The sequence below is a fragment of the Eptatretus burgeri genome, chromosome 9 (genome assembly GCF_056783735.1).
Source record: "Eptatretus burgeri isolate ZD-2024b chromosome 9, Ebu_testis_v1, whole genome shotgun sequence".
Lineage (NCBI taxonomy): Eukaryota > Metazoa > Chordata > Myxini > Myxiniformes > Myxinidae > Eptatretus > Eptatretus burgeri.
Genome location: NC_140969.1, coordinates 96576446 through 96603265, shown reverse-complemented (window position 1 = coordinate 96603265; position 26820 = coordinate 96576446). Strand labels below are relative to the sequence as shown.

Below are 26820 nucleotides of genomic sequence, written 5' to 3'. Positions count from 1 at the left end.
TATGGAAGATTTCAACAAATTTCTCGCAATAACTTTGAATTTAGGTGAAACTACAGGTTGGTAGGATCACTCGGTTCGCTGCATGCTTTCCTCCGAGCTCTTGTGTTCTACTCGTATGTTCCCATCCCCAGTAGTGATTACTAAATGTGACTAAAACTACCGTTCTGGTACGGTGCTGGTAAGGCATATCGCATGTGGGGGCTCCCCTTTGGAGATAGTATAAGGCTGATTGTCACATCTGAAGAAATGTGGGCATAAAAGATCTATGTTGTCTATTTATTGGAAGACCAAGCCTTTGAGTGAAATACCATACTCAAATAAACCGAGTCAATACACAACAAACATGATATCAATATGTTTGAATGTCAACAATATAAATGGCGGAGGCATTCAATAGATCGACAATATATAACTGTGAGAGCAACGCCGATGTGATGGGCCGAAGTTCCCATGCATGCCTGATCTGCAACCGGATCTGTATTTTTATCGACTTGTGGATAAGATTATGCCTGGTGTTGGCTTAATGGTTAGGGTGGTGAGCTTGGGATCTGAGGATCCTGAGTTCAAATCCCACTCGTTGTTGAATTAATACCTAGTGGGGTTGACTCTGCCTGTCATCCTTCCGAGGTCGGCAAAATGAGTGCCTGTATCGGAGTGGCGACCCGTCCAGGATTGTGTCCAATAGCCAAGGAGACTGCTTAGGCAGCACCAACGCTCTGCACAGAGTATGGTCCCAATGGATGCATGGAAGGGTTAGATTGCATGGAAAAGAAGTACAAGTAGAGTCACAGCCAATAGAGAAATCAACGTAGTATAAGAGATTCCAACCTTGGCTCTGAACAGCATGATGTTCCAATTGTTCAGATGGGAAGAATAAGTAAGTAGGCCAAATGTATTGGTTTTGAAATCCGAGTCGACATTTATGGAAAGATGATGATAAAAGTGTTGCTTAACTGGAATCGCAGACATTCATAAGCGAATGCAATGTATCCATCGTCCCTCCCTGTGAAATACCCACTCCTCCCCCCCAAACCATAGCCATAGACCCCCCCCCACCCACCAACTGCTTCTCCACCCAATTTAACCCTTGTGAAATGGAAAACAAGACACCGGAGCAATGTTTAGTCTACAGAGGTTGGAGCAAGGTACTTTTGCGCTGTGTTGTCTGGATGTGTTTAAATATAAAGGCTTGTCAGGCCAGAAACCTCAATTTCATGTCCGATTTTGACCTTTGACCCCATAACGAAATCTAAGGAAAACCACAAAACTAATGTTTTTCGACTTCGATCCATTGAGGTCGTGGTAAGGCATCATTTTGCCAAGTTTTGTCCGAGTTGATTGAAAGAGACATTGCACAACAAAAACCTTAATTTAGTAGCCCATTTTTGACTCCTGACCCTCGTATTATCCTGCAGCGGACTCGAATCCGAAATAATTTTGAGGAATCCCCATCGGGGCTGTTTGAAAACCCCTTTGAGCCAAATCGCATCTCTGTCGACTCGAATACAAGCGGATGGTAAAGGAAAATGTGATTTTTAGCTTCTCACCTTTGACCCCCTTAAATTGGAACAGGGACCTAATTTGAAAAAAAAAACTCTATAAGGGTTCTGGGTGTATTAAATCAAGGTAAAATCCATGCCGATTGTTATAAAGGATTAGTTCGGGGATGAAGGGACAGTATGTGATTGTCAATGTCGGAAAGAAGAGAGAGAAAGGAATTGGAACAGGAAGAAAAATTAACATACGGTATAGGGAGACATGACATGATTAATAAGTCCAGTTTTCCAGTTTGTTTGTTTGTTTTTTCCAGTTATGGGTCCACGGTGATGGTAACTTACACAGACATTAAATATTATGTTGTGTTCTCTTTCCAAATTAGATTGCTTCATGGATTTTTTTTTTCTTTCTCTCTCTCTCTCTCTCTCTCTCTCTCTCTCTCTCTCTCTCTCTCTCTCTCTCTCTCTCTCTCTCTCTCTCTCTCTCTCTCTCTCTCTCTCTCTCTCTCTCTCTCTCTCTCTCTCTCTCTCTCTCTCTCTCTCTCTCTCTCTCTCTCTCTCTCTCTCTCTCTCTCTCTCTCTCTCTCTCTCTCTCTCTCTCTCTCTCTCTCTCTCTCTCTCTCTCTCTCTCTCTCTCTCTCTCTCTCTCTCTCTCTCTCTCTCTCTCTCTCTCTCTCTCTCTCTCTCTCTCTCTCTCTCTCTCTCTCTCTCTCTCTCTCTCTCTCTCTCTCTCTCTCTCTCTCTCTCTCTCTCTCTCTCTCTCTCTCTCTCTCTCTCTCTCTCTCTCTCTCTCTCTCTCTCTCTCTCTCTCTCTCTCTCTCTCTCTCTCTCTCTCTCTCTCTCTCTCTCTCTCTCTCTCTCTCTCTCTCTCTCTCTCTCTCTCTCTCTCTCTCTCTCTCTCTCTCTCTCTCTCTCTCTCTCTCTCTCTCTCTCTCTCTCTCTCTCTCTCTCTCTCTCTCTCTCTCTCTCTCTCTCTCTCTCTCTCTCTCTCTCTCTCTCTCTCTCTCTCTCTCTCTCTCTCTCTCTCTCTCTCTCTCTCTCTCTCTCTCTCTCTCTCTCTCTCTCTCTCTCTCTCTCTCTCTCTCTCTCTCTCTCTCTCTCTCTCTCTCTCTCTCTCTCTCTCTCTCTCTCTCTCTCTCTCTCTCTCTCTCTCTCTCTCTCTCTCTCTCTCTCTCTCTCTCTCTCCCCCGTCTCTCTCTCTCCCCCCGTCTCTCTCTCTCCCCCCGTCTCTCTCTCTCCCCCCCGTCTCTCTCTCTCCCCCCGTCTCTCTCTCTCCCCCCCGTCTCTCTCTCTCCCCCCCCGTCTCTCTCTCTCCCCCCGTCTCTCTCTCCCCCCCGTCTCTCTCTCTCCCCCCGTCTCTCTCTCTCCCCCCCGTCTCTCTCTCTCCCCCCGTCTCTCTCTCTCCCCCCCCGTCTCTCTCTCTCCCCCCCCGTCTCTCTCTCTCCCCCCCCGTCTCTCTCTCTCTCCCCCCGTCTCTCTCTCTCCCCCCCCGTCTCTCTCTCTCTCCCCCCGTCTCTCTCTCTCCCCCCCGTCTCTCTCTCTCCCCCCCCCGTCTCTCTCTCTCCCCCGTCTCTCTCTCTCCCCCCGTCTCTCTCTCTCCCCCCCCGTCTCTCTCTCTCCCCCCCGTCTCTCTCTCTCCCCCCCGTCTCTCTCTCCCACCCCCGTCTCTCTCTCTCCCCCCGTCTCTCTCTCTCCCCCCGTCTCTCTCTCTCCCCCCCGTCTCTCTCTCTCCCCCCCGTCTCTCTCTCTCTCCCCCCGTCTCTCTCTCTCCCCCCCCGTCTCTCTCTCTCCCCCCCCGTCTCTCTCTCTCCCCCCCCGTCTCTCTCTCTCCCCCCGTCTCTCTCTCTCCCCCCCGTCTCTCTCTCCCCCCCCGTCTCTCTCTCTCTCCCCCCCGTCTCTCTCTCTCCCCCCCCCGTCTCTCTCTCTCCCCCCCGTCTCTCTCTCTCCCCCCCGTCTCTCTCTCTCCCCCCCCGTCTCTCTCTCTCCCCCCCGTCTCTCTCTCTCCCCCGTCTCTCTCTCTCCCCCCCGTCTCTCTCTCTCCCCCCGTCTCTCTCTCTCCCCCCCCGTCTCTCTCTCTCCCCCCGTCTCTCTCTCTCCCCCCCGTCTCTCTCTCTCCTCCCCCGTCTCTCTCTCTCCCCCCGTCTCTCTCTCTCCCCCCCGTCTCTCTCTCTCCCCCCGTCTCTCTCTCTCCCCCCCGTCTCTCTCTCTCCCCCCGTCTCTCTCTCTCCCCCCCGTCTCTCTCTCTCCCCCCCCGTCTCTCTCTCTCCCCCCCGTCTCTCTCTCTCTCCCCCCCCGTCTCTCTCTCTCCCCCCCCGTCTCTCTCTCTCCCCCCGTCTCTCTCTCTCCCCCCCGTCTCTCTCTCTCTCCCCCCGTCTCTCTCTCTCTCCCCCACGTCTCTCTCTCTCTCCCCCCCGTCTCTCTCTCTCCCCCCCCGTCTCTCTCTCTCCCCCCCGTCTCTCTCTCTCCCCCCCCCCGTCTCTCTCTCTCCCCCCCGTCTCTCTCTCTCCCCCCCGTCTCTCTCTCTCCCCCCCGTCTCTCTCTCTCCCCCCCGTCTCTCTCTCCCCCCCCCGTCTCTCTCTCTCCCCCCCGTCTCTCTCTCTCCCCCCCGTCTCTCTCTCTCCCCCCCCGTCTCTCTCTCTCCCCCCGTCTCTCTCTCTCCCCCCCCGTCTCTCTCTCTCTCCCCCCGTCTCTCTCTCTCCCCCCGTCTCTCTCTCTCCCCCCCGTCTCTCTCTCTCCCCCCCCGTCTCTCTCTCTCCCCCCCGTCTCTCTCTCTCCCCCCCCGTCTCTCTCTCTCCCCCCGTCTCTCTCTCTCCCCCCGTCTCTCTCTCTCCCCCCCGTCTCTCTCTCTCCCCCCGTCTCTCTCTCTCCCCCCGTCTCTCTCTCTCCCCCCCGTCTCTCTCTCTCCCCCGTCTCTCTCTCTCCCCCCCGTCTCTCTCTCTCCCCCGTCTCTCTCTCTCCCCCCGTCTCTCTCTCTCCCCCCGTCTCTCTCTCTCCCCCCCCGTCTCTCTCTCTCTCCCCCCCGTCTCTCTCTCTCCCCCCCGTCTCTCTCTCTCCCCCCGTCTCTCTCTCTCCCCCCGTCTCTCTCTCTCCCCCCCGTCTCTCTCTCTCTCCCCCCGTCTCTCTCTCTCTCCCCCCGTCTCTCTCTCTCCCCCCGTCTCTCTCTCTCCCCCCCGTCTCTCTCTCTCCCCCCCGTCTCTCTCTCTCCCCCCCGTCTCTCTCTCTCCCCCCCCGTCTCTCTCTCTCTCCCCCCCGTCTCTCTCTCTCCCCCCCGTCTCTCTCTCTCCCCCCCCGTCTCTCTCTCTCCCCCCCGTCTCTCTCTCTCCCCCCCCGTCTCTCTCTCTCCCCCCGTCTCTCTCTCCCCCCGTCTCTCTCTCTCTCCCCCCGTCTCTCTCTCTCCCCCCCGTCTCTCTCTCTCTCCCCCCGTCTCTCTCGCCCCACATCTCCCCACGTGTCTCTCTATCTCCCCACGTGTCTCTCTCTCTCCCCACGTGTCTCTCACCACGGGTCTCTCTCCCCACGTGTATCTCTCTCTCCCCGCGTCTCTCTCTCTCTCCCCCGTCTCTCTCTCTCCCCCGTCTCTCTCTCTCTCCCCCGTCTCTCTCTCTCCCCCGTCTCTCTCTCTCCCCCCGTCTCTCTCTCTCCCCCCGTCTCTCTCTCTCCCCCCGTCTCTCTCTCTCCCCCCGTCTCTCTCTCTCTCTCTCTCTCCCCCCGTCTCTCTCTCTCTCTCTCTCTTGTACAATGAATGAGGTATACACAATCTTGCTCTCAATAAATCAAAGTTAAACACAAGAAGGAGCCAAACCTTAATCTTCGCGTTCTCATGTAGCTGCCGGATCCACGACACGACTTGTGACTGCCCTGTTAGTGTTTTCACATACGTGGGAGGGAGGCCTGTGTTTGACACAAACCGTAATATTTATCTTCAAATTTAAACTGTTTGAGCAGGTTCACAAGTTCAAACACAGCATTGCCTCATTCGTTCTCCTAACACATGCTTATCTGCATGCGGTAACAAAGCACAATCCGGCGGCGGTGACACAAGCGCATTCATAAATCTGTTAACTGTTTTTTTATTTTATTCCCGCAGTGCTCTGTCAGCTGCGGTGGAGGTAAACGTCGGAGGCAAGTCAGGTGTGGGCACAGCGACGATGCCACCTGTGTGCCCGGTGAGAGACCCACGGTGGAGTCGAGCTGCGGCATCGCACCATGTCCGACATCCAGTGCGGTTCCAGACTTCGGCAACCTCGACAATAGTCTCGGTGGCAACTCCTGGGAAAATGGTGGTAACTGGGAAGTGGCTGAGCCTGCCAGCAACAGTGTGAATGTGGAGACAAAAAACGAGAGGAAGCTGGTAGATATCTTTTACTATGACTACAACTTCATCAGTTTCCATGAGGACAGTTTGTATGATCAAGATGGCGGCTGGTTGCCCAACATGCATGACTTCACCAAAGTTTCAGGCGGAGGAGATTCCAAAGAGCAAACGTTTCCAAATCTCATCTCAGCCGGCAGCCCCTCAACTCCTTCAACCATTGCACCATCAGTAATATCTCAACACGGAGGAGAGGATCCGGGAGCAATTGAAAATGCTTCAGTGATACCACCAGAAAGAGGGAGTTCTGCAAAAGAAGATCTTAAAATACGTGATTTTGAGCAAAAACAAGAATCTCCGACAGAAGACAACATGTTGTACATCGACAAGGATGTCCATCCAACTAACTTCAATTTTCACGCAGAAGGTTCCAGGCCAATGCAACCAGATGTCTCATCGACGGTTAGTCCAGGTTTATCTGAAACTTCCTGGATCATATCTACAGCAAACACAGACCCCTCGTCTTTGAACCAACTAACATCTGCTCAAAGTCGTAGCTCCACTTCACCCCCAACTATCGTCACATTGGATCCTCGCATTGATATTGGGAATATGCCCTCCGTGGGTCCCAGATCGAGAGCGCTTTTTCCACCACAATCAACCAGACCTCCATCTTCAGATGGAACTCGACAATCCGTTCACACATTCACTCCCCAGGTGCCCCTCGTCTCCAGAACAGCTTCTCATCATCCAATAAACTTCAATAACGTAACGGTGTGGACTAACGTTGACAGAAGAACGCGACCTTCGTCTTCTTTACGTTCCACCTCCTCAACTCCTCCGAACCTCACTCATAGCCACAAAGGCCTTCCTCCTTGGGTCCATGCCCCTGTAGATGAAGAGAGCTTTTACACGAAGAATCCTTTTTGGAATAGTGGTACTTCCAACGTGCCGATCACCAAATCGCATGTTGCCATGCCGACGCGCTCAATAATTCCAGTGAGACAACAAGCTCCTCGGATAAACGGTGATTTTGTTTTCCAGGATGGATCACAAACATCATCATCATCATCATCATCATCATCATCATCATCATCATCATCGTCATCCTACCAAACTACCAATCCTTTAGGAAGCTCTACCACAAGCCAACTTACTCATGGTTTGGGCCACCCTGGCATGCAAACCATAGCGTGGCCCGGTCAAACTATGATTGCGGGCAAAGTGCAGACCACAGCAAACCGACTTTGGCCGAGCCCTACTAACAGGCCAGATGGGTGGCGAAGTTTAGCTGGTGGACTTTGGAAAGATGATGACAACAAGATCGATGCAGATAATTTGTGGGTAAAGATGCAGAAACCAACGAGGTCTTCATCACTAAAGTCGACATTTTTGTGGGGCATGAACGGGCAAGATACAAACTTCGTGCCTCAGCATTTTATACCAACAGTTCAAATTCCAACGCACACAACGTTGGCCAATGAGAAGATATGGACAGCATTTTGGAAGGTTGGCCTCTGGAGTAAGGTGAGGTTCCTTGTCTATTCACATCCATTTTTCCTACAGAAATACACTTCACAAATACTGTAGTAGAAACCGATTTTGAAGGAATATGTCTTGAATGGCAAAACCCAGAAATTTATAAATGTTTTGTTTGTGAAGTAGAAGATTTAAATTGATGCACAGTGTGTGCCCGTCTGGCAGGATGGCCTCAAGGTGTACATACAACTCACCTCTGAGCTGTCTAGCATGGGTTTGAATCCCGACCCAGCTATAGACTGTAAGCAGCGTGATTCATCAACGTAAGCCTGGTGTTGGCTCAGTGGTTAGGGAGGCGACTTGGGATCCTAGGGTCCTGAGTTCAAGCCCCGTCGGCCACTGAATTAATACACCAGGGGGTTGACTCAGCCTGTCATCCTTCCGAGGTCGGCAAAATGAGTACCAGTTCCAGTGTGTATACTGGTGGAGGGGCACTGCATCAGCGACACAGTCGCGCTTCAAGAAATGATAGCTACCCCAGCAGCTAAGCTGCCATACGACCACCACCATTCATCAACGTGTGTGCCGTCCCTCGGATGGACGTTAAACTCGGCGTCCTGTCTGCCGTCATCAGTCGGTGGACGTTAAAGATCCCGACGGTGTCCTTCACGAACAGTAGGCGAACCATCACCGACACCGTGACCAAATTACAAATTTCTCTCCTCACTTCCTCTGCCAAAGTGGCAAACCTTCCAAGATTGTAAAACCTCGCCAAGAAACTTCTTCAACAGAACCGATGCTCTGTACATGATGATGATGATGATGATATGTGTTTGTGAGGATTGTTCTCACATATGGTAATCTCGCAGACTTGGTAATCACTTTTGCAGTTTGCTACTGAAAGCAGAGATTCCATGGGTCTTGCTCTGAAAGTTGCTTTTCAGCTTTAACCTTTTTTTTTTTAATGGTCACGGAGTCTTAAGAATAGAGGTCTGAATCTCACCCCGAGCATTGGAAATCTTGACCAAGGCCAGATGGCAGTTTTATTCTCTGTTGTATGTGCCTTCACACATCATCACATAAGCGGTTTCCTTGAGACGATCAGATTTACTAGCTCGATGGGAAATCTGGAAGTCGTTTTCACATCGGGCTTCGTTATGGAAAGCTCAGCAAATCGTTGCGCCTGTTTTTAAACGCATTGGTGATTGCAAGGCCTTCACGCACTGCATCACACCAGGCCACAACGGGTCTTTGTTTCGTCGGCTCAGCTTCGTAGCTGGAAAGAAAAACCACAATCATGCAAACAGATTTATTTTGTAGCATGAGTAGCACAAGCGTGCATTAATAGGTTACCTTTGTCACCGAAGGTGGACGGAGGTTATGTTTTCAGCCCTCTCTGTCTTGTTTGTTAGTTGGTGAAAAAAAAAAAAGTATGTTGGTCTGTAGCATTTTTCTGCGTTTGTCCGTCCGTCTATCTGTTAGTCGGACGATTTTTATTTGGCCACAATTTTCAAGCAATTTTTTGTGTACGTAAGGCCTAAGTCACATTTGCCACGGCAGCCGTGGGGTCTCCAAAATCTACGGCCATTAGCAATTATATGGCGGCCGCAGTATTTCCACGGTCACACAATGTAGCAGTCACATATGTTTTTATTTTTCGGGGAGCCGCACGGCGTATTTAGAAATTGTGGAGACCGAAAACATGGGGTTGCCGTACGGTCTTTGATTTGATGTCGCACGGTGACCTTAAGGGGGCCCTGCGGCAGCCATAAAATGTTTAAGGCAGACGCAAGGTAGCCTCAAGGTGCCCGCAAGGCGACCGCAGGGAGGCCCTAAAGCGAACATGCGGCCAGACGGACGGTAACGAGTGGGTTCATTATTTATTTATTTATTTATTTTTACCAGGTTTTTTTTTTTCAGCTTGTCGAATTGCTACGGTGAACGTAGAAATGAAAAAAGTTAAAAGTTAAAAGTTTTCAAAGTTTTGTGCCGAGGGCTCTCTTCAGGATCGTTACTGAGCCCAGGACGGCTTCCAACTGTAGTTCGTTTGTAGTGATATTCCCAGGGATGGTTTTGAATATCTCTGAGGTTCTTCATCATCACTGGTACAACTTTGGCATTCTTCAGCTTCCAGGATCTTTTCACTTCATGCTTGAGATCTTGGTATTTGGTCCTTTTATTGATTTCTGTATCGTTAGTCCAAAATCACCGGTGTTACCACCTCAATTAGCCATGCCTTTGTTTTTTGCACCGAAGTATGATATCTGGTGACAATGCTTTATTTTCGATGTTCACACCCGATGGGATCATTAGGTCTTACATGAGCGGGACTTCAATGTTTTCAGTGATTGTTTTTGGTTCATTTTCCCACAAATTTTCTGGAACTGGGATATCAAAGTTTTTGCAGGTGTGCCAGCAGATTACTTTCCAAACTCTGTTGTGTCGTTGTGTGTACAGCTGTTCTGACATGTTTTTGGGGGTTTTTTTGTGTTCAGTCATTAATCGTGTGTGTGTGTGTGTGTGTGTGTGTGTGTGTGTGTGTGTGTGTGTGTGTGTGTGTGTGTGTGTGTGTGTGTGTGTGTGTGTGTGTGTGTGTGTGTGAGACGAGGACGAACTAATTCGATTTTCATGAAGATCCGGATCCAGCAACGAGAATGTTTTCAAGTGATTCCACACCATTGAGAGATGGGGCCAAAATTGATATGTAGCACGATGTCTCAAAAAGTTGTGAATGGATTCAGATAAAATTTGGTGGACAGGTTGCGTGTGTGATGAGGAAGAGTTGATTCAATTTTGTCGCGGATCCGAATCCCGATCTGATAATATAAGCGATTCCTCACCATTGTGAGGTAGGGCTGAACCGATATATTGCACGATATTTTCAAAAGTTGTTGATGGATTTGGCAGAAACTTGTTGTCAGGTTGGATATGTGACAGACGAATTTCTTCGATTTTGGTGAAGATCCAAATCCAGATCCAGATATGAAAATTATTTAAATTTTAAAAGTGATTCTTCACCATCGAGAGATGAGGCCAAAAACGATACATGACATTTTTCAAAAAATTTATTGAGTCCATTATGTTCTACTGGGTCTGGCATTGCGTGGCGAGGGTATGCGCTCCACTGTGTGCCCTTTTACTTTATCTTGTATACATGGTCGATGCTTGTAGAAGATTTTTTATATATATATATATATATATATATATATATATATATATATATATATATATATATATATATATATATATGATTCATTTTAATTGTCTCCCCAAAAAATCATCACATTCTGAACTTCACTGTAAAAATCAATCGTAATCATCACAGAAAGCGAACATTGCTCGAAATTGTGAAAGTTGCCTTGGATTCGGTGTGATGATGTCATGATTTATTTCATATTCTTGTAAAAGGCTAACTCGGTGACACAGATTGCAGTGGTAAAGCTCACCTAATTATGGTTCGTCACAACATTTGGGTTTCATAGTGAAACACAAGTCACCAGTAACGTTCACCTTTGATCTCTCAACTTTGATCACAGTGCTCAGTTACCTGCGGACTTGGAGCTATGTGGCGCCAGGTGCAGTGCAGCTCTGAGGGCCATGGTACCTGTGACCCCAAGAAACGACCAGCGCCGGCACGCCGCTGTTACATCCGGCCTTGTCCTGCTTGGCGCGTTGGCAACTGGACCAAGGCATGTTCTCTCTTTATTTCTGACATTTAGTGACGTATTTTCTTTTTTAAAGTCTTTGCCTTCCTCAAGGAGAGAATGAGTGATTGGAGCATGTCCAAAGTTGAAAAACCATTGTTAAATAATGAAGGTGACAACACACCAGGACTAGGTATTTTCCATGTACATCCAAGGGTGCTGAAGGAAGTAGTTGAAAAGGTGGATCCAGTGCAAGCAAATATACTTTGAAAGCTCGATTAATGAAGACAGGTCGAGTTCTGGTGTATTGGATACAGATGTCTTGGCTCAAGGAAGAGCTGAAGGAAAGCAGTAAAGTTTGAAGGTAACGGCGAGTGCGACAACAAGGGTTTTCTACTTTTATGTTGTAGCATACACTTGCTGATATAATCTCATAGGAGTGATGATCAGATCTGCATTTGGGGCCGTCCATGTATTTCTTAATGTATATTTGGCCAATATTCAACACTCTCCAACATCCTTTCCCTACAATGCTCCGTAACACTGTGGAAAAGACCACCCCCCCCCCCACACCCACCATCCCAATAATTCTGGAATGCTTTATGAAACAACACCATCCCTCCAAACTCAACCCCTCCTCCACCCACACCTTTGAAGATAGGACATGATACAATTCAAGTTTTTAAATATCCACCAAGAATAATCTTCTTCTTTCTTCAACGGCCACGGGAAGTTTTTGGCCCAACTATTTCACGAACCAGCTTGTCCGGCCTGACGTTTGACTAAGTAGTTAGGGCAGGAATTTGTAATTTGTTCAAGGGGTTGTCGATGGCTCGCCTACTCTTGGCAAAGGACACCGTGGGATCTTTAGCATCCACCAACTAATGCCGCGTGATAAGACGCCAGTTTAACGTCAATCCAAGGAATGGCACACATATTGATGAATCACTCTGCCTGATTCACCATGGACAGTAAATGGTGTTGTTATTAACATAAAAAATGTTTTTGTTCACATAACCAAAGATAGGCGATGTGTTGGTAAAGCAAGGATTAATAGGCCCAAGTAATCCTCAAAGCTGGAATAAAGAGGGACATCTTGAAGCCTAACTCTGCTTCTCTCAGGTGCCAATGATAGTCCAGCAAAAATGTAAGTATTCTGAACTTTTATAAAGGATTATGGAACATCCGCTGAAACTCACTCCCCCACCTCCCATAGAGCGCACACTAAACCTCGCTCCACCCCCCCCATTCCCCATGTAGCACACGCTGAACCTCTCCCCCCCCCTTCCACACTCTCCATAGAGCACACGCTGAACCCCCCCCCATCCACACTCTCCATGGAGCACACGCTGAACCTCCCCCCATCCACACTCTCCATGGAGCACACGCTGAACCTCCCCCCATCCACACTCTCCATGGAGCACACGCTGAACCCCCCCATCCACACTCTCCATAGAGCACACGCTGAACCCCCCCCCCCATCCACACTCTCCATGGAGCACACGCTGAACCCCCCCCATCCACACTCTCCATGGAGCACACGCTGAACCTCCCCCCATCCACACTCTCCATGGAGCACACGCTGAACCTCCCCCCCATCCACACTCTCCATGGAGCACACGCTGAACCTCCCCCCCCCATCCACACTCTCCATGGAGCACACACCGAACCTCCCGCCTCCTCTCCACACTCATGTAGCACACGTTAAACCTTTTACCCCACCCACTTCCCCAGTACCCCAAGCTCCTTGTAACACTCTGGAATGCTGGTCCAACCATCCATCCACCCACCCACGTACCTCCTGTGGCTTATAATAATATATGGACCGTCCCTTTTCGGATCGTTAAGCTGGGCAGGATGATAACCATTTTGAATAAAAAGAATGGTGGAAGGTGCCAGTTAGAAAATAAATAAATAAATAAACAAACAAATAAATAAACAAACAAACCACGTGGAGAATTAGAAGTTTTTTTGTTTTTTTATGAAAAGTCAGAAGTCATTGTGATGGAGATTGTTTTTGGAACGTGGAGACCTCACGTGCAATACTGTATTGTGTGAAGTCTCTGTGATTTTAAAACCAATTAATTACTCTATTAAAAAGGTTCCAGCTTAGTAAATGAAATAATATGAGCATTTGTAAATGTTATGGTCCTTTTTTCTGTAAAAGAGATTTTGCGGGGACCTCATCCAAACGTTCCAGATTATAATTAATGGAGGATAACCAGAATTATTCAGGAAATATCTTTTCACATGTCAAAAGAGCCGACTTTTTGGGACACCGATAAAATGTAACACAATTACGAGTACCAAGGGCGACTCCCAACTCGATAACTACCCAGAGACTTGTATAATAATTGAATTAACGATGGAAGGTTACACCGCGGTAGGGAGTGCAAGGAAACCATGCAGCATGTCATGTTATCAGAGAGTGCGCTAGCACTCTATGTAGGGATGGTGTGGGGAAAAATAAAAATAAAACTCAGTCCCAGCCGCTATATACAAAACTAAAGTTGGAGTAACTTCTCTCAAAAAAAAAAAAGTCGCTCAGGCTACATATGAGATCATACCTGGTCTGTTCAGCTGGTTTTCGAGGCAGGGATCACTTTTCAGTGCTCCAGACCATGGCAAAAGCAAACAAGAGCGCAAGTGAGCACAATATATGCCCGAAAAAGTCTCTGTGACACGCACGCACGCACACACACACACACACACACACACACACACACACACACACACACACACACACACACACACACACACACACAATTATATATTCAAACAAGTCAATTTATGAAGAACAAGAAGGTATATACAGAATTGTGCTACAACATGGAAAACAGCATCCTGGTTGCCATGGCAACCACTTTAGATGACGAACGTATGTCGCGACACACCGACTCCACAGTCTGTACCTATGTACCAAATATGAAACGTGAAAGTTGAAAATTTTGGGAGTGCGGACAGGAACGGACGGATGGACGGATGGACAGACGGACGGACGGACGAACGACTGGTATCACATAATACGCCCATATATATATCTTTATATATATATATATATATATATATATATATATATATATATATATATATATATATATATATATATATATATATATATATATAGATATATAATACATACATCGGGCGTATAAAAACTGAGATAGGTCAAAACCGACAATTCTTCTTGTTCATAACAATAAGAACAAGAACTGCCACTTTATAACTGCTGGCAGTTATGACCTGGTACCAAGACGTCCGTCTTTTATACAACCCTGCTTTGACACGACATGGGATTGACGAGTTACGGACCGAGTAAGAGGCCACGTTCCATCTATTCATTACATACGCAGTTGACCGTATTTCCTGGGGCCATCATCGGTATCAATTGAATTGGCAATTAAATAACCTGAACACTAAGTAATAAATGTTCGCACCACGGTTTCACAGAGTAAACCGGAACTCTCCCGAGTAATACGAAGCCCCACACGTCTCTCTACGATGCGGGATTGATGAGTAATGGACCGAGTAACACGTCATATTCAGTCTATTTATTACGTACGAAGTTGGCCGTTTTTCCTGAATACATCGTCGGTATCAATTGAATTGGTGTTTAAATAACCTCAACACAAAATAATAAATGTTGACACCATGGGTGCAGAGGGTAAACCGGGATTGCCCTGAGTCTTATGAGGCCCACACATTTGTCTTCAACGCAGGATTGACAAGCTGAGGAACAGGCCACGTTCCATCTATTTATTATGAACACACTTGACCCTTTTTTTCCTGGGCCCATCGTCGGTATCCTGCTTGGCTGTTGAATTAATACCACGTAGGGTTGACTCAGCCTGTCATCCTTCCGAGGTCGGCAAAATGAGTGCCAGCTTGCTGGTGTCTTGCGTCAGAGTGATGACCTGTCCAGGATTATGTCCAAGAGCCAAGGAGACTGCTTCGGCAGCACAAACGCTTTGCACAGAGTATGGTCCCAATGGATGGATGGATCGTCGGTATCAATTGAATTTCTACTCCTGTCCCCTCAAACAATTTTGGCTGCCAGATATTGTGGCTGATTGGGTTGAAATTTAAAATATACATTCCCCATATCTACCAGATCATAACTGTGAAATTTAACATTGACTGATGAAGCGGTTCCAGAGAAAACATTATTTAATATTTTCCTTTAATCCAATTTGGCTGCCAAACCATGTGACCCATTAATTATAAATTAACAAACTTGTACCCGCAAGTCTTGAGGAAGATGTGCATGCAGTTTCACCTCGATCTGTCCAGCCGTTCTGGAAAAGAAGGTTTTTTTAAGGGTTTTAGGGGAAATCCAATATGGCCACCAAACCATGTAACCTACGTCAAAAAAGCAATGGAACCTTTTCTGTCATGGAAAGCTTGTCATACTTGTAAAGTTTTGCCTCAAGCTGTTTCGCCGTTTCGGACAAAAAGCTTTTTAAAGTATATATTTTTTAACAATATGGCTGCTGAACCACTTGACCTATGACATCATAATATTTTTTTGTCCTTCCATGACTTGTTGCATAGATGATGCTCAAGAAATTTCAAATTTTTCGGGTGCAGTGTTCTACGTGTCATTTTCACTGGGGTACCTACATTTTTCCTCCAGTGGTCCCTGACCCTGTTTCCTGACCCATAGAATGCGTCCTTTCACTGGGGTACTACTTCCCCGATAACGTCATGGTGAACAACACTTGCATCCCTTGTGGGCATCTTGACAATGAGCCATGTTTCAAATTTTTTTTCCAGTTAGTGGTTCCAGAGAAGAAGACGTCAAGTTTTTCGGTTTTTCAAAGATGGCGCCCGTACCACGTGATCTATGACGTCATAATTATCACTTAAAATTCTACAAGAAAAGACGCATACTGGGTGGAAATTTCGTGTCGATCGGACTCGCGGTTGCTGAGAAAATGAATTTAGAAGTGAAAAAAAACTCAAAAATTGCCGGCGGAATAAAAATAAGAATAAACTAACCGGGAGGCGACGATGGTTCGCGGGCATTATCGAGGAAGCCCTACCGTAAAAACCTATCTCTTCCATCAAAATCGACCAAATCAAATCGGATTTTTTATATATGTTGTACTTATGGACATTACGCACAGCTTCTAGGAAATATAACTGTGAGAAAAAAATATAAATAAATAAAAAGTTCAACTGGGCGTGGCTCCGCCAACAAGGGACGTGGGACGCCCCTCATACAAAAAGACACAACTAGACCATGATATCCACATTGTGTCCAAGTTTCATCAAGATCGCATCAAACGTCACGGAGCTATGTTCTGGAGAGAGTCACAAACAGACAGACACACAGACACAACGAACGAAAATAGTGGTCACTGCTGGTGCCCACGAACCAACAGAAGAAAAACAATAGTTTAGGTTACCCTGCCTGAAGAGCTTGGTACCCTAATAATCACCATCATCTTCAGACAGCGAATTTCTGAGCTGCCTCTCTCACTGGCTATGACTCTGGTACCATATGACAGAGTTTTACTTTGTGCAGCATCCTTTGCTATGGTAATTTTAATAACTTGAAAGGATTCCACAAAAAGTACGCAACACTGCATTCCTTTGTGAAGGAAAAGGAAGGGATCAGAGGGGTGGGCGGGACTACGACCGTCAATCAGCTTGATGAAGGCGGGGCCACGAGACACATTTACCTGAGGGCCAATCAGATCTGTATGGGTGTGGTTTCTGGTGGAATATTATCAGGAAGTCAGTGACAGCAACAAAACACACACACACACACACACACACACACACACACACACACACACACACACACACACACACACACACACACACACACACACACACACACCTATAAAGTACGTACTATTTAGAATGTTAAATCGTCTATAAAGTATGTACAGTTCCAATACAATGTGAGCATGTCGATAACATTTGTATGACACCATTTGTAAATCAGTAGTAGTATATGTATTTCTAAAAATGTGGAGAAACAAGCAATAAAAACCAAAAGGATGTAGGGATGTTCCTCCAAAAGGTATGTAAAGAAGGTAGGGATGGTAACAAGAAATTATCATGTGAAACCATTGTGTGTGTGTGTGTGTGTGTGTGTGTGTGTGTGTGTGTGTGTGTGTGTGTGTGTGTGTGTGTGTGTGTGTGTGTGTGTGTGTGTGTGTGTGTGTGTGTCTTTTCCAGGGACAATCATTATTCAATGAAAGATGTAGGGATAGGTTCATATGATCATTTCTCATGTCCATCCCTAACTTGTTTACATAGTTGAACATTTTTTTAAAAACTTTTTTATTTCTCCTTCCAACTTGTAATATGTTGTTTAACGTCGTGAAACTGGATTTTAAGAGATTTATGTCATTCTATCAATTCACACACTTACGAGTGGAAATCAGAAAGTTTATCACTGGAAACTTTTTCACAGCTGCAAGCACGACTTTGATTCCCATGGGATCAGAAAACTGAATCACCATCACAGGAAACGTGTGACAATGGCTCAACAGTACTGTACATAGGAAAAACGACCATCTGTTTGCTTTGTGGACAGGAGGGGGAATTCCTCCCCCCCCCATCCGCCACCCCCACCATTCCCTTGTACATCCACACTTCTTGTGTTATTATCCTTGAACTTTCTTCTGACCTGTTATTGACATTGCCTTGAGAATAGGGGGGATGGGTGGTGAACATCACGACCGGTGTTACACTTTCTATAACTCGCTTTGTATTTGCAAACTCCTGTTTTGGGACACAGTGTTCAGAAGAGTGCGGTGGAGGAATGAAGAAGCGCGAGGTGGCATGTGTCGACTCTCGTGCTCGACGTCCTCTGAGACCTTTTCACTGTCGCCGCCTCCCTTACAAGCCCCCACCACGCCTTGCTTGCAATTCCTGGCCTTGCCTCAACTGGATTGCAATGCCCTGGGGCAAGGTACGATCCTTTCATGACCCAACATGGCACACTCGAGTGTTCTGATGACTCCGTCAAATTATCCGTTTGGCTCGATCCGTTTCCTGTCACGAACGTAGTCCTCCGCACGCTTCACGTAGTCTAGTGCTTTTGTCAGTCGTCTCTCCGTTCACTCATGTATCTGTACCGCCCATCTGGCAGTGCTCGGAGGAATGCGGTGGCGGTGAGCAGCATCGTGAGATCACTTGCCCGGTGTTTGCACGGTGCAATGAGCACCAGAAACCCAACGACACGCAACATTGCAACTTACAGCCTTGTACTGCCTGGCTAGCGGGGCCCTGGGGTCAGGTGAGCTGGCAACTTGAACCACCTCCGAGAAGGAATCCCTGATTTTAGTCAATGAAATTTTGTGATCTATCTTGATTACCGGTTTCAGAGCCACAATAACATCAAATATATAAATATATCGTTTTTTTGTTTTGATATTCCTCCTGTTTACCTTGCAGTTTACCTTCAAGTCATACGTTGTTTAAAAAAATAATAATAATAAAATAGCCTGCAGACAAATTGCTCGTTCATGTGAGATGGAATTCTTTCCGAGCGACGTGTAATCAGTCGTACGTTTGTTTCCATGCCACCCGTGTGTGTTTATTTACATTTTATATTTAATCAAATGGAATGTATAGGCAATATACGGTTTATTTCTTCGTCATTTTCATTGCTCGTGCAAATATAATCAGGGAATTGAATGCACAGAGGAAGTTGTCAAATTTAAATACAGAACAAAGCATGAAATTCACTTGATAAAACACCTGTTACCTGGCCACTGAAGGTGGGCGGGGGTTACGTTTCACCCCTGTCTATCTGTCTGTCTGTCTGTGAGCAGGATATCTCAAAACAGTTATAGGTGGATTCAGATGAAACATGGTGGACAGGTTGGGTGTGTGGCAAGGACGAATTGATTCGACTCATTGAAATTGATTTTTGGTGAAGACCCAGACACTACACTTTTTCAAGTGATAAATGGTTTGATGCCAATCATCATTGAGAAATTGGGCCGAAAACGATATATAGCACGATATTTCAAAAAGTTGTGGACGGACAATGACAAAACTTGGTGGATAAGTTGGAATTGAGTGACAAGAACAAGCCGATTCGACTTGGGTTCAGGTGTGGATGCAGGTCCGACCTATCAGTGGGATACAAAACGTAAACTGTTCAGCCTGGCCGAGGTAGACGGTAGACTGAGTGCCGTTCTAGTTAAGTATGCAATTTCAAGTGGGTACTAACCTGGAAATTGCACCCATGCATGCATAGTTCATGAGATATTAAATTATAAATGTGTAATCATGTGACTCTAAAAGCATTGGTGAGACAGATGTACATCCCAGCTTGCACCTCCTACAAAAGCGGTCACGCCGCTTGGAAAGGAACAGCGTTTAGTGCGAGTGACATTGTATGAAATCGAATTCTCATAAGTAACACAAAACAGTTTTGTGGAATACAATGCAAATAATGAAATAATTTTCTTTCGACCCAAATACCGAAGAAAGGTACTCAGGAACTTCCTGTAACCAAGTGCAAGAATGCTGTTGTTGCAAAAACAATAAAAAACAAATGTACTATTTTTCTTTAACGTAGAGTATGTACTGAGAGAGCAATCGTTGCATCATACAGAGCATGATATTTCAAACAGTTGTGGACCGACTATGACAAAACATGGTGGATGAGTTGGTTCGGTGACGCGAACAAGCCGATTCGATTCTGGTTCAGGTCCGGATCTCAATCTGGCCTTTCAGTGGGATACAAAACGTAAACTGTTCAGCCTGGCGGAGGTGTGCGCTCCACCAAGTGCCATTCTAATTTGTTATGAAACAATAGGTAGAAGTGATGAAATGACGAGGTGAGTAACGAGATGATTAAAACAAATGTTCTATTTTCTGCATGCTAGTGTTCAGCACCTTGCGGTGGGGGTGTTCAGCGACGCCTCGTGCGGTGCATGAACACCAGGACAGGCCGGGCTGAAATCAGTACGGCACGATGCGAGCACAGCCCACAGCCAGATGCCACCCGGCGCTGTGGCACTCAAGAGTGCGTCATCGAGAACACAGTGCCACGTAAGTGCTGAAGATCGCACGGCTTGTTATAACCTTTGACCCATCACCAGCCAAACTATTCGCAACATGTATCCAGAAAACTATCACATCGGACTTTTAGGCCAACAAACTAACACTCGTGGCTTTGGTTGGCAAATTGACATTGAGATGAATAACAATGCTTGAGCATCCTTGCGTTTAGCCTGCGGTTTGGATGATTTGGACCTTTATACGGTGGAGGTTCATTAACTTTAGCAGGTGGGCTTCTTTGTTCACATTTCTGTATCAATTATATTTCTGTTACACGTGGTATTTAACCATTGCCAGCGTAAATCAATGTTGGGAAGGTGTTTAATTTCTGTGAACTTTTCCTTTTGAAATTTTGGATTATCAGTTCAATAATCCTATTAATATGTCGTTCAGATTTGCAGTGTCATCAAGTGAGATTGTCAGTCAGATATCAGTTTGGCCTCTAAATCTATCTTGTTGAAAAGTTGTTTGTGCCGCATTCTTACCTTTTACCTAACTTGCGATGGCGAACTCCGTGCTATTTACGGAAGTTATAAAATCTCTGTTTAGGAAACACCATCATTACACTGTCGTGAGGATGTTACGGAGCTTCAATGGCGCATTCAACGAAGGATGCTTTGAGGTCAATTCTGAATTCCTATCTCACTGAAATTCAAATATGGCTATCCGTTAACTTTCTGAACTTCAATGCCGTTAATACTGACACGGTGGTCCTGAGCCCCTCATCCATATTTTATAAAGTTTCTGCAACAGAGAGAAATCTTGGGGATCATCCTACGTCCTCTGTGACCCACCATGGTTTCCAATATAATCACCACTATGGACCCAACTCTTTCCTATTCTCCGAACGTTGCTAACATCCATAAATCTGTTTTCCTCCATCTGTACAATATTGCCGAAATCCGTTTGTGGTTAAATCAGAGAATGCCTGAAACCTAGGGTTCATGCTCTCATAATGACGGGCTTGGATTACCGAGACTCACCATTATCAGGTTTGCCTGTCTCTTCTCTCAAGGTCTTAAAACTGTCACAGTATGGCAGTCAGGCTCGTGGTTCAAGGTCATAAATTTGATCGCATCACTCCACTCCTAAAAACACTTCACTGACTCCCAGTATCCCGAAGTATCGATTTTACAATATTACTGATTAAACCTTTAAAGGAATACATAAATTCTTTTCTGACTAAGTTTCTCACCTGATCACACCTTCAACCCTTGAATGAAAGCGACGATCGAATACGGGGAATCTCCCGTTACCGTTCCTCATACTCGGATGAGGAGTTTTAGAGATCGATCATATTCGTCAGATATGCTCAACTGGAGAACTCTCTGCTCTTAAAATCTGTACCAGTCTCATCAATTGTGGTTTTAAAAATGTCTTAAAACCTCATCTTTTCACCTTTTCTTTCTATTTTTTTTAACTTTCCATTCGTATTCCTTCTTTGTAAGGTTCTTTGAGATTTGCTTATAATGAAAAGTGTGATGTAAGGAATTGATTGATTGATAGGACAGTCCATGCAGTTCTGCAGATGGAGAGGTGAGACCGTCTTGAAAAGACAGTATCTTGAGCCAGAGCAGAGAGGCTTTAAAATGGACCTGTTCAGGTGGCGGATGAAAGAACCAGATGAGAAGGGACAGCCAGAAAGTGGAAAAAGGCAAGGTAGACACATTGAAGGATTGTTCTCTTTCTTAAATTAACAACTTTGCTTGCCAAGTGACGTGAGCATAAATGCACTTTTGGATCTTAATAACCAGACCGACCCCACATCATGCTCTCACAAGGGCAAACGCCGGCAGTGTGCTTCCGCCGCCTTACCTGAAACGGGTCTGCGGTGAGCAGCTGGGGGCAGTCAAACCAGACGGATGGTTCGACCACAGTCCCGTGGCTGCAGGAACTTTGTTTCTCTTTGCACATAACTCGCTGGCGTGGCTGCGGTGAGCTCTGTCTTTCAAGACGATCTTTCACGGATTCCGTACAAACAATCATGCTTTGACTTCGCTACAGCAAGCTATCTCTCTGCAAGTCTGCTGAGACAGCTTGAGTCACGAGCCTGTTATTGTCTGCCCGTTTGAACGAGTATGGCTATGCAGTTTAAAGTTTATTAGGTTCACTGGGTGTACGATCTCGGGTTTCATCATCACGTGAGCTACTTGTTTTGATACCGACATGCACCATCTTCGTGATGATACCAATATTCAGCATGTCTGATGGAGCCTGTCGGTCAAGGCTTCCATTATCAAAGTAAAAGGTCCGCGATGTGTTTGCTCAACATTGAAATACATGGTGTGACAACAGTATTGTAATGATGCAATAACCTTCGTTCTAACAATGAGAGTACAATAATAAACTCCTCATTTCAACTTCTCACATCATCCCAACGATATGTCAAATTATGACATCACATCAAAGGGCGGAGGAGCTCCTTGTGAGCCAACGGCCATCCATATCTAGTGCCCAACTGTGTCTGCGGACGTCCTCCTGCAGTTGGGTTACTTCTTATTAGGAGGTTGGTGGCAGGATTTGCACTCCAGCCACCGTAAAACGCTTCATTCCGCAAAACGCAAAAACGCAAAAAAATCTGAAAACCCACTCCGTGGGAGTACCTCCTGTGCAGCTTCCCTTCGCAGGGCAGCTCACCGGATGATGGGATTGGGGCAAAGCCTTCGGGACCCCCAATCTTTGATAGGAGGGAAACCACGGGGTAACATCCCTGGGTCAGATTGCGGGAGAGTGTGTCGGAGTGGTGCTGAGGTGTCGTCCACCAGACGGCGGTCTCCTTGGGTTAACCTGAGGCGGTCCCTTCGGGTGGGTGCCTGGAATGTCCTATCCCTAAGAGAGGATGATCACCTGTCTCTGTTATCATCTGAGCTCAAGCGTTTGGACATCGGGATTGCAGCTCTCTCTGAGGTTCGGAGACCGGATTGCGGCGAGATAATGGTGGGTGGTTACACCTACTATTGGTCTGGTCGCTCTGATGGTTACCATACCCAAGGAGTTGCTGTAGCTGTGTCCAATAAGCTGACCCCAATGATAATTGAGGTAACACCGGTCAACAAGCGTATTATGAGATTAAGGATTCGTCACTCCTTAGGTGTCATTTCCCTGGTCTCTATTTATGCTCCGACTGAGGCGAGTGATCTTACCGTGAAGGACACATTCTACGCCACACTCGAGTCTGTGGTTGATCAGTGCCCCAGACGAGATACACTTCTAGTCTTGGGGATTTCAATGCATCGACTGGAACTGATAGGGATGGTTATGAGGTGTGTGTTGGTCCCCATGGGTCAGGAACTATGAACCAGAATAGCACTAAGTTCCTTGACTTTGCAAGAAGTCATGGACTTAGGGTGGCTGGTTCATGGTTTCAGCGCCCACAAGCTCATCGCTGGACTTGGTATTCCAACGCTGGCGGTGTGGCAAAGGAGATTGACCATGTCCTCATTGACGGTCGTTGGAGGATGATCCAGAACTGCAGGGTCTACCGGAGTGCTCAGTTCCTCAATACTGACCACAGGCTTGTTGTAGCAACTCTAAAGCTGCACCTTAAATCCTGGAGAATGGTACCATCCCAGCCTAGGCTGGATGTTGCCAAGCTCAGGGATGAGAGAGTAGCTGAGGAGTTTGCGAACAGGCTGAGTGGACACTTGGGGGGTCTGGGTGCTTTGGGGGTCCTGAAGAGTTGTGGAGCACCTTCAAGACCACCGTCCTTGATGTTGCCGGTGGATGCCTTGGAGTTCACCGCAGGGCAAAGAAGAATTTTGTCTCTCAAGGGACACTGGATACCATTGACCAGAGTCGCAGGGCCAGGCTGAATGGCAGAGCTGAGCTGTTCAGGGAGCTGAGGCGTAAAACTGTACGTGCACTGAGGGTGGACAAGGAGGCCTATGTGCGAGGAATCTGTGAGGGGGTAGAGCATCACCTGTGGACAGGTGATTCTCGTCCCGCTTACAGGGGAATTCGCGCATTACGTTCATCCAAGCCCATCCCTCGGAGCACTGCAGTTCGAGCAGAGAGTGGTAGGCTCTTGACAGAGGAGTCTGAAGTGAAGGCCCGCTGGGCCGGTTACTTTGAGCGGTTGTACCAGGCTGATCCCCCAGCTGTCGAGTTGGATGTCAAGGGTGTTACAATCCCTGTTGCTGACCCTCGAATCAACTGTGGTCCACCATCGCTTGTGGAAACACGGGCTGCGGTGAACCAGTTGAAACGGGGCAAAGCTCCAGGGATCTGTGGCATCCATGCCGAACTTCTCAAGGCTGGTGGAAATGCTGCACTCGCGTCGTTGCATGCAGTTTTGTGCTCTGCCTGGAACACAGGCATCATCCCAACTGACTGGAAGAGGGGCCTTGTTGTCCCTCTCTGGAAAGGGAAGGGTGATCGCCAAGACTGCAACAACTACCGAGGGGTGACGCTGCTCTCAGTGCCGGGCAAGGTCGTTGCTCGGATAATTCTTGATAGGGTTCGCCACCATCTGCTTGAGCACCAGCGTCCAGAGCAGTCAGGCTTTACACCAAAGAGGTCAACGATTGACCGTATCCTTGCACTTCGTGTCCTCACCGAACGCAGACGAGAGTTTCGGCAGGGGCTGCTTGCAGCCTATGTTGATCTCTGTAAAGCGTTCGATTCAGTGAATCGGGATGTCCTCTGGAGGATTCTTGGTCTTCGTGGGGTGCCACCAAAACTGATCGATCTGATGTCTGAACTCTACTCTGGTACTGAGAGTGCTGTGAAGTGTGGTGGTACCATCTCTGACTTATTTCCAGTTGTTACTGGAGTTCGTCAGGGGTGTGTACTTGCCCCCACACTTTTCAGCACTTGTATGGACTGGATTTTTGGGAGGATGTCGGAGAGATCAAGTTGCGGTGCATCGTTTGGCAATGTCAAGATCTCGGACCTTGATTTTGCAGATGATGCAGTCATCTTTGCGGAGACTTTAGACATCCTCTTGGGGGCCCTCGAGGTGCTGAATGAGGAGTCGGAGCCGTTGGGATTACGGATTTCTTGGGTCAAAACAAAGATCCAGGCTTTCGGTGACATCTTGGATGCTGCTGTCCTGTCTGTGTCTGTTTGTGGTGAGGATGTTGAGGTCGTGGATAGATTCACTTACCTTGGCAGTGATATTCATGTCTCCGCAGGTTGTGAGCCGGAGGTCAATAGACGTCTGGGTCGGGCCTGGGGAGTCATGGATTCACTGGATCATGGGGTGTGGCGCTGCCGGTACCTGTGCGGGAGGACGAAAGTCCGAGTCTTCAGGTCCTTGGTACTTCCAGTCTTGCTCTATGGGTGCGAGACTTGGACTTTGACCAAGGATCTGAGACGGAGACTTAATTCCTTTGGTACCAGGTCTCTTCGGAGAATCCTTGGCTATCGCTGGTCGGATTTTGTGTCCAACGAGCGGTTGCTGAGAGAGACTCGGATGAGATTTGTTACCTGCATAGTCCGTGAGCGTCAGCTGCGGCTGTATGGACATGTGGCTCGTTTTCCTGACGCTGATCCTGCTCACCAGATTCTCTCAGCGAGGGAGTCTCATGAGTGGAGGAGGCCAGTGGGCCGACCACGTGCCTCATGGTTGCAGCAGGTTGACCATCATCTCAAGGAGATGGGGATGGGCCTGGCATCTGCCTGGGGGATGGCCAGACGGAGGCCCCTGGAGTACCGGCGGAAAGTGGACGCAGCGACGCGCTGTTCTGGCACATGCTCCCATACCTGACCTGACCTGACATCACACTTCGTAGCCAAGCTATCAATAATTGTATCAATAGATTTTTTTGTTGGTGCAATTTGACATTATGTGACTGGCCTGATATGTTACCGTGTGATGTCATCATATCAATACATTGGAGGTGTACTTCATTGCTCAAACCAGTATCGGCATTACCAAACTTTAATGATCAATCTGAAATGATCGCAAATGGCCCCAAATGCCTTCGGAATTTGTGCGTGTTTTCGTTGTATGCAAAGTCAAGGCTCATGAAAGAGTTAGAACAGAACAGAACACTGTGAACAGTAGGGTAGAGGGACAGAATGGAGACACGTTTGGAGGAAGAATGGGTGAGGGGAAGAATGAACACAAGGACAGGGGGTACATGGGTAAGGGGGGTTTTGGGGGGGGGGTGTGCAGTGGTGAACAATCTGGATACAAACTCAAACACAACAAGAAGAAGGGAAAACAGGTTGAAACAGAAATGGAATAAAAAACAAAATAGTGGATGAGGGAGATGGTGGGGAGGGGGACACAATAACCTGGAAATGAATCGGTGCTTGGGTAGGGTTATTGAGGGGAGAAGAGATCATGGGTATGAATGGGGGATGATCTGAGATGGTGGTGAACAGCTGCTTTGGAGTCCTGGAGGGAAGAATGAGATTGAAGAGAGTGTCGAAGTTGGTTCCACAGGTGAGTGAAAAGAGGAAGAAATGAATGGAGGCGAGTAGTGGATCCTCGATTTTGGGAGTTTCAGCAGTAGGGTGTTATTGGCAGACCAAGTGCCTCCGATAAACCTGCTGCAACCATGAGGGACGTGGTCAGCCCATTGGCCTCCTCCACTCACGAGGCTCCCTCACTGAGAGAATCTGGTGAGCAGGATCAGCGTCAGGAAAACGAGCCACATGTCCATACAGTGGCAGCTGATGCTGACAGACTATCTTCTTCTTCTTCTTCTTCTTTCGGCTGCTCCCGTTAGGGGTCGCCACAGTGGATCATCCGTATGATCCGCATTGAGATTTGGCACATGTTTTACGCCGGATGCCCTTCCTGACGCAACCCTGGTCGCCTCTTACGACACAGGGATATGGTACACCTATTTTAACCGGGGTATACACCGGCCCAGTATACTGGTACTCATTTCGCCGACCTCGGAAG

At 47.3% G+C, this 26820-nt stretch overlaps 1 protein-coding gene and 1 long non-coding RNA gene across 3 annotated transcripts in view; one reads left to right on the top strand and one right to left on the bottom strand.

Moving 5' to 3' along the window:
- LOC147020698 (uncharacterized) overlaps positions 1-22025 on the bottom strand; it is a 97095-nt gene extending 75070 nt beyond the window's left edge. The window contains exon 1 of the long non-coding RNA XR_015061928.1: positions 21780-22025. This is a non-coding gene — a long non-coding RNA (uncharacterized LOC147020698). The remainder of the gene's footprint in view (positions 1-21779) is intronic.
- ADAMTS7 (ADAM metallopeptidase with thrombospondin type 1 motif 7) overlaps positions 1-26820 on the top strand; it is a 168909-nt gene that overhangs the window by 126491 nt on the left and 15598 nt on the right. For both annotated transcript variants that reach the window (XM_085896244.1, XM_085896245.1), the window contains 5 exons: positions 5584-7335; positions 10824-10976; positions 17686-17859; positions 18040-18186; positions 19790-19955. In XM_085896244.1, coding sequence (XP_085752370.1) covers positions 5584-7335; positions 10824-10976; positions 17686-17859; positions 18040-18186; positions 19790-19955 — 2392 coding nt within the window. The remainder of the gene's footprint in view (positions 1-5583; positions 7336-10823; positions 10977-17685; positions 17860-18039; positions 18187-19789; positions 19956-26820) is intronic.